Raw genomic sequence first — 7360 nt, 5'->3', positions numbered from 1 at the left:
TGGGACGACTACAGTAGTTTCATATATATATATATATATATATACACTTATTTTCTATCTAATTGTATATTATAGTAATATCGGGGGTAAAAATAGCAATTTAAATTATTTCAAAATATGATGCCTGACATGCACATAATTTTTTACATCTAGAGTTGAAGGGGTTGAAGTATGTACAGGATTTATTGAAAGTACTCATGACTAAGGAAATGTTACATTTTACTCGCTCACTCGGGTAGGAGTGCCAGTGTGAAAAAGGGGTTTAAGTCAAACAGCTGTATTTTCATGTTTGAGCATACAGTAACACTACCCTTCCAAAAGGTTTTATGAAAATCAAAACAGAACTCTGATAAAGACTGATGCTTTTGAAAATAAAGACACTGCAACATCGGTAACACATCTTCGAATCTTGAAATGTACAAAGAAAGGAAACAAAAATCAAGGCAAGACATATACTTGCTAAATACTGTATTTCTGGGTCTACTTTATCAGTGAAAAGAGTATGTTGGTGTATTTTACCTGCTGTCCAGTCTCCAGGCAATGTCATCGAACACCCAGCTGTGCATTCAGTCTGCCCGTAGCCTTCATAAAACTAAACAGAAACAAAGGAAGCAGAAATGAATGAATGAGTGAATGAATGCTAAACTTGGTCAGGTTTTTTTTTTTTTAACAAACACAACATTGTATTGAACAGTAAATTACAGTAATTATTGAACAGTAAATTACAGTAATACAGTAAATCAAATAGCAGGCAGTACTGACTTGTGTGCAGATTCTATGGATGGGAACCAAATTACTTAAGAGCCAACAGTTAAATACTACTGAAATGTAACACACCACATGACATGACCTCCCACTGCAAAAAGCAGTCTGTGTGCATCAGCGGTGGTTCCAATTATAAACTCCAATGGCCAAATGCCAAATAAAGCTCACCTGGCAGCCCAGGGCAGCCCTGAGGAAACTCAGAACTGTTGGAGAGACGGGAGCCGCTCCGGTTATCATGAGCTGTACTTTACCACCCAGGCTAGCCTACAGAAGAGACCAGACATTTCAAAACAATTAGTCAGACATCTTTGGTCTTATTCAAAAATCCTAATAATAAAAATTCTTCTTCAATCTGTTTAAAAAAATATAAATGAAATAAAATAAAATGGTTAAATAAGGATTGTGCTTCTGGTGTATTTTACACCAGAAGAAAACAAAACAAAAATCTTTTAGCACGGCTCTAGCGAGTATGGAGAACACATTTGATCTGTAAAACAGCCAATGAGGATTTTATTCAGAAAATAGTAGATTTACAATCCCACCTGTACTTTGCGGAAGATGAGCTTGTCCCACACGCTGTCATTCCTCACAATTCCACTTTTCAGCTCTGCTTCCTTCCTCTTAGTCGCAAAGTCCAGCAGCCACCTTTTCAAAGGGGTGTTGGCTTGTCCAAATATCTTAAAACCGTTAGCATTTCCACAATTAAAAAAGGAAATGGTACATCTTGTTACAAACGATAAATCAGTTTATTTTTATTATTTAAAACTAACAAAGAATTAAATTTGGTTAAAACTGCTGTATTCTGTCGGTGAGCTGAAATTACTTTCATTGTGGCATGCCATTGTGTGTCCAGGTCAACTAAAAAAATAAAATAATAATTCTTCTAAGACTGCTGGCAATCCACAGATTTGGAGAAGACTTCAGATTTACGATGGCTTTAGGATAAATAGGTCACATTCCAATATTATGGCTTTCTCATTCCTCATTTCAGTCGGCCTCCTGACCCAAACAGTCTTCATCAGTCATCTCAACTCACTCAGTTTTTTTTAGGCTGACTGCACAAAACTAGTTCTAGAATTCTGTGTACCTGTGCTGCCCTTTACAAATACAAGCAAGTTACTGCCATAGTTGTAATATCAGAGCTACCACTGTCATGTAAATGTACAGAGCTGGCTTGGGGTACACCAACTGAGTGCTGAATTTTGGTTCTGGAACAGAACACAATGTATTAAAATGTTTAAAAAAGAATTGGCCATCGAACACTGCTGAAGTCCATGCCACATCTAAACCCAAGCAAAACAAATATAACACTTTAGCATTTCAGTAGTTTACTAGAAGCACAGTACTTTTGACTTGACGGTTACATTGATGCTTCTTTTGTCAGCACACGGACATATTTGGTTTATATAAAAGTATAGGAAACCTTTTTCACCACTTTTAAAACATGCAATGCGTGAAAATATGTTGTGTTCTACTTGTTAATTCTGTAGATTATGTTTTTAAATAAATGTGTATTTGACCTGGTCAAGTTTATATCTATGGGCCACACAACGGTAGGGTTAAAAACTCACCCTGTCAAACATTCTGTTGAGCAGACGGGGCACTACAGGAAATATGGTGGGCTGTAACGTCTTTAGGTCATCCATGAGAAGTCTGATGTCACCTTGAAAAAATCCTATCCGGGCTCCATGGCACAAAAGTAGAACCTGTTGGGAAGAAGCACCGGACTGTAAACTTCTGCTGTTTTAATTGACATTTTCAGAGCCAATTCCTTACAATAATGTGACAGTGAAGTGGTTGATGTCTACGGTACACCACCAGTATTAAGAGAATCATAGAAGACAGCAATCGTAGAGACACCATGTCAAAACAGGTGGTCTGTATCATTGATAGGGAGCAAGATTAAAACAATAAGACAGTGAAAGGGCTACTTTTTCTGTATAGCAATGATAATTTTTTTAAAAAAATAATCACAGAATACATAACCTTTCTTTGTTTTGATAAGAACCACATTTTTATGTGCGTATCCTTGGTTTATATAAAACGCATGTACTTTATATGGAGGACATGACCTTATCTTCAAGCCCTTCTGACCAAATGTAAGCCTAAAGGCCTATTCACACTGGACACGATGAGATTTGTCCTGCAATATGATACTTTCGCTGTAACACTAAATTTCACACAAGTGTCAACAGGCCAAAATCTCAAAAACAGACATCAATCTTATTTATTTTTTTTTGCATCGTTTCAGTCTCGCCCATCGCATTGCAGGCAGTGTGAATAGTTCATCAAAACTATTTTTTTTTTTTTGTCGTGGCGTGTCCAGTGTGAATAGGCCTTTATCCTACATACAGCCTGGTCAATAATTACAATTAGACACGCATGTTTAACATTGCTTGACAGTGTCAAGCTCAGAAGTTGTAATGTGAAGATGATTTCTGTATTTACATACCTGTACTAACCGCTCAAACATATGTGCAAGAGGTAAATAGGACACATGAGTGTCACTGGAGCTTATACAGTAGGACGTCTGGAAAAACAAACACACAGGCCGGACAGGTGATTAGCGCCTACCTCAACTACACGTTCAAACATGTGGGCCAGAGGCAAGAATGAGATCATTACATCTTCAGGAGTAAGGACGTGCAGATTCTGATAGCAAAAGAACACCAGAGGGAAAAAAAAAAGAGGGAGAGAGAGCGACAGAAAGAAAAATTAACTAAAAAAGACCCCACACCCCACAGTAAGCACAAGTAAGTGGAGAAAGAGCTTGGAAGCACTGGAATGCAGAAAGCATTTAGGTGGAGGACAGCATAAGGTTGCATTTTTCAGTTCTGGTTTCAAAGTTGCTACCGCCATAAAAAGGGTAGCCAAGTTGACTTGTGTGCTTTGCAATTGGGCAAAGTGTTAGTAAACCTGTCCCTGGCTCATTTCAACTTCTACTGCTTCCTATTATGCGAAAGTGAAGGAGGCTTCTGCGAGTTGCTCCTTATACAGACAGAAGAAATACATTGTAAACTATTTTCAGCATAAACTAATACATGTATTTGTGTATATCACTACATTTTGAAATATTAATTACTGTACTGCAAAACCAACCATGCTTCTGTAATACAAATTAAGCTTGATTTAATAGTAAAAAACAAACTTATGCAAACGTATGTACCACCTACTCCTGTAAGTAAGAGTTTACCTTTGTTATTTTGATAAAAGCAGCTGCATTGGATACAATGTTTGCGTGAGTAAGCATCGCTCCTTTGGGGTTTCCTAAAAAGAAATGCACACACGGCTCAGTGAGATTAATACAAGGCAAATAAAAATGGAAATATCCATAACTTAAAAAAAACAAACACACACACACACACACCACTCAGTGTTAATTCAAAAGTATAATGATAAACTATAAGTCAATCAGTGCATTTACATGAGCATAAGAATTCCATTATTTTTCGGAAAACTAATTTTCGGAAAACTAATTCCGATATCAAAAGTCATGTAAACACAGTTTTCGGAAAATGTATCAGAATATTCCAAAAGTCAGTTTTCGGAAAACAGCACCTAGAAATTTCCGATTAAATTCCGAAAACGAACAAAATGTATATCATGTAAACACACTTTGATAGCGTACTGCACATGTGCAAACTTTGACCTTCATTCCTGCATGTTGTTTTAGAAAACAGAGAAAATAATAATACTCTGTAGTCAGTCTGCATGCATCCATTTGTCTAGTTAGGGATAAAGTAATACATTTGTTAAAGTCTGTATGTATTTGTTAATAGCCCATACTGAAGCAGCAAATGTTTTCCAGTTTTAAAATAACGTGATATTTTAAAATAATGTCTGCAAAATAATATAAAACAGGATGAGCTGTTGGAAAGGCTGATTGCACATTTTTGGGAATCTGAATAGAGGTATAGGATAGTAATCTTTGAATTTAAGACCTGACATTTCGACAAAGCACTATATTGGATTGGTCTCTGTTATATCGCAGAAATGTCCGGTCTTTCAAATCGTACTTAGGCTAATACAGTACTTTGCATGTGAAAATATCCTACGTTTTCCAAAAACTTCAATTCATGTATACAGTTGAATTCTAATTAGATTGTCATTCAGTAAACGTACAGAATGACAAATGTTTCCAAAGTCTTTCTTTTGTTTTGAAATGTTATACAGTATAGTATGTAAATAAGTATGTTTTGTTTAAAAAAAAAAAAAAAAAAAAAACTTACCTGTGGTTCCACTGGTAAAACATATAACCGCCAGATCATCTGGCTTTGGTGGCTACAAATAAAAAAAAAAATACAAAATCTGATGTCAACTAACTGCACGTTCCTACAACAGCTATTAAAAAAAGTTGCAAGCAAAACGTTGATATATTACTTACTACTGGATTCTTCCGGTTTACCTTTCCAACAGACTAAAAGAACGAACAGATTGTAATTTAATATTAACCCAAGTATTTGTAACATTATTAAATTCCACATTCCCCTTACAGCAAGACGTGAATGAATATGGCTATTGGTCTATTTATTTTCTATTAAAAGTGTAGCAAATTACATACAAAACTAAATATTTATTTCAGTTTAAGATGATTCAATACAACACATTTTTGATTACTGAAAATGAATTAATATGTGCACCCTTTTCACAAATTATGACTTTTCTGTGTGTTGCACATTACATTCAGTATACATAGGTTCTAGTATTCTACTGTATTAGTATACCGTTGTATTTTTATTAGGGAAGTACAGTTAAGGTACACAAATAAATTACTCGCAACTAGGTTAGAAAAAACAAAACTTGTTTTGATAGTTGTTGTTTTTTTTTTTTTTTTGCTTTACTGTTGAAGTGTTGAAATAAGTAATTCTCACTGGTTGTCACATATAAAAGGTAAAACAAACAAAAAAAAAACACTCACCTCTATTTCCCTCAGACTGACAACTTCAACCCCCAATTTCTTTGCTCGCCCCACCAGATCAAGATCAAAAACATCTATGAGGATGATAGTTTTCAACTGGTGCACTCCTTTAGAAGCGTACTCTAGAAGAAGCTGGGCTTTCTCAGGTGTGTCACAGATTACTGTGGAGATTTCCGCTGAAAACACAGTATACATTTTCAGTATTAGCTTGGCTAAATAAACATAGACACTCTATAATAAATGACAAGGACCAGACCGTCTTTTTTATTGGTTTATTTGTTTGCATTTTATAATTGTTCCTAAACCCTGAACCATTGCACATTGGTTGTTTTCATTTGAAAGAAACTGTGGTTTAGACAATGAAGCAGATGGGCTGTATGCTTTAGTAACCGATCAACCTACCTTTTTCGATAATGTAAGCAATGGCCTCGGCTCCTAGGGTGTCATACAGTGGGACCGACACCATGGAGTAGGTGTAGCACGCAAGTTCAGCAATTGTCCACTGAGCAAAGAAAATGACAGAGATATATCAGATGACTTCACTCGCATGAATACAACCACTTTGAAAACAAGAAATACCCCCTGCTTGCTTGTGTCACGGTAGGATGTCTTATTATCATATAAAACTTTTAAAATGTTATCTAGATGATGATTCTGAACACGTCACTTTAGCTTCGTTTTCGCGTGCCTGCCTGTTAACGTGTCCAAACAACAGGTTCCAAAGAATACAAGACATGAAATCGGTATAGTTTTAAAAATGTGGAAATTCAACTGGACAACTTTTGAGGTCGAAAGCTGGAATTAAATTTACTTTTACAATAGGCAGATAATTAAATTGAGAGTTATGATATTCCTCAACCATATAATAAAACATAATAAAATGACTTAAGCCTACTGAAATAACCACATTTTGTTTGTTTGTTTATTTATATTTATAACCAACTTTACTAGCCAATGGTTTCTACTGTAGATAGGAAAAGATAAAAATAAGAGGACTGATGCTTGTCTGGTTCATAATAGCTACTGTAATTGTTGGCTCAAAGAGTAAGTAGCGGGGTTCCGAAAAATATAGCGTTACACGTCCCCACGTGTTGCTACAACTGCTTAAATAACGTACCTGTAATTTTTCTTTTCATTGTTAACATCCTGACAACTTTTTACACTTCCATCCCTATTCAATCATAGATAACTACTACTGTAAAGCAATATATTACCTCAGGTCTGTTTTGTGCAAAAATTCCAATGAACTGGTCAGGTGTCGGTGTGTGTCCTCTGTGCATTAATCCAGATCCCAGGAACTCTGCTCTGTCTGCCACCTCCAAGATTGAAATCAGGTACTTCATTAAACAAGCATGGAGTCTGGGTTTCCCCTCTTATACCTGTATAAGGGCAATCTGCCAGTACATGTCCTCTGGAGCTGTTCCATTTGGTGGCAGTCTGCCTCGGTTTTATATTAGGAAAATGACAGACATATATCAATTCAACTACACAAGGGTTTTCATATAAAGGTGGTTCTTACCTCTTGGTAGCATATCCATTCATATGGCTGGTTTGGTTTTCTGGATCCCAGGCAGGGGCCATTATCTTTAAAACAAAATGCTTTTAAAGTCAGTACAGTTCAGCGATTGTGTTGCCTGCTTTACTGTAAAATAGTCAGTCCCCGTCAAAAGGGAAATG

At 36.0% G+C, this 7360-nt stretch overlaps 1 protein-coding gene across 1 annotated transcript; it reads right to left on the bottom strand.

The window, feature by feature from the left end:
- Window positions 1–268: 268 nt before the first annotated feature.
- LOC117409216 (long-chain-fatty-acid--CoA ligase 1-like) lies at window positions 269–7317 on the bottom strand. The gene is made up of 12 exons (XM_059019765.1): window positions 7203–7317; window positions 6898–6999; window positions 6086–6185; window positions 5684–5859; window positions 5150–5182; window positions 4995–5046; window positions 3959–4032; window positions 3340–3417; window positions 2337–2471; window positions 1308–1442; window positions 934–1029; window positions 269–592 (listed from the first exon to the last, which is right to left on the bottom strand). The coding sequence occupies exons 2-12, from the start codon at window positions 6961–6963 to the stop codon at window positions 284–286; spliced, it is 1254 nt and encodes a 417-aa protein (XP_058875748.1). The 5' UTR covers window positions 6964–6999; window positions 7203–7317; the 3' UTR covers window positions 269–283.
- Between the last annotated feature and the right edge of the window lie 43 nt (window positions 7318–7360).

This window comes from Acipenser ruthenus, unplaced genomic scaffold, assembly GCF_902713425.1.
Source record: "Acipenser ruthenus unplaced genomic scaffold, fAciRut3.2 maternal haplotype, whole genome shotgun sequence".
Classification (NCBI taxonomy): domain Eukaryota; kingdom Metazoa; phylum Chordata; class Actinopteri; order Acipenseriformes; family Acipenseridae; genus Acipenser; species Acipenser ruthenus.
Note: the sequence above shows the minus strand (reverse complement) of the source record. Positions and strands in the feature narration are given on the sequence as shown.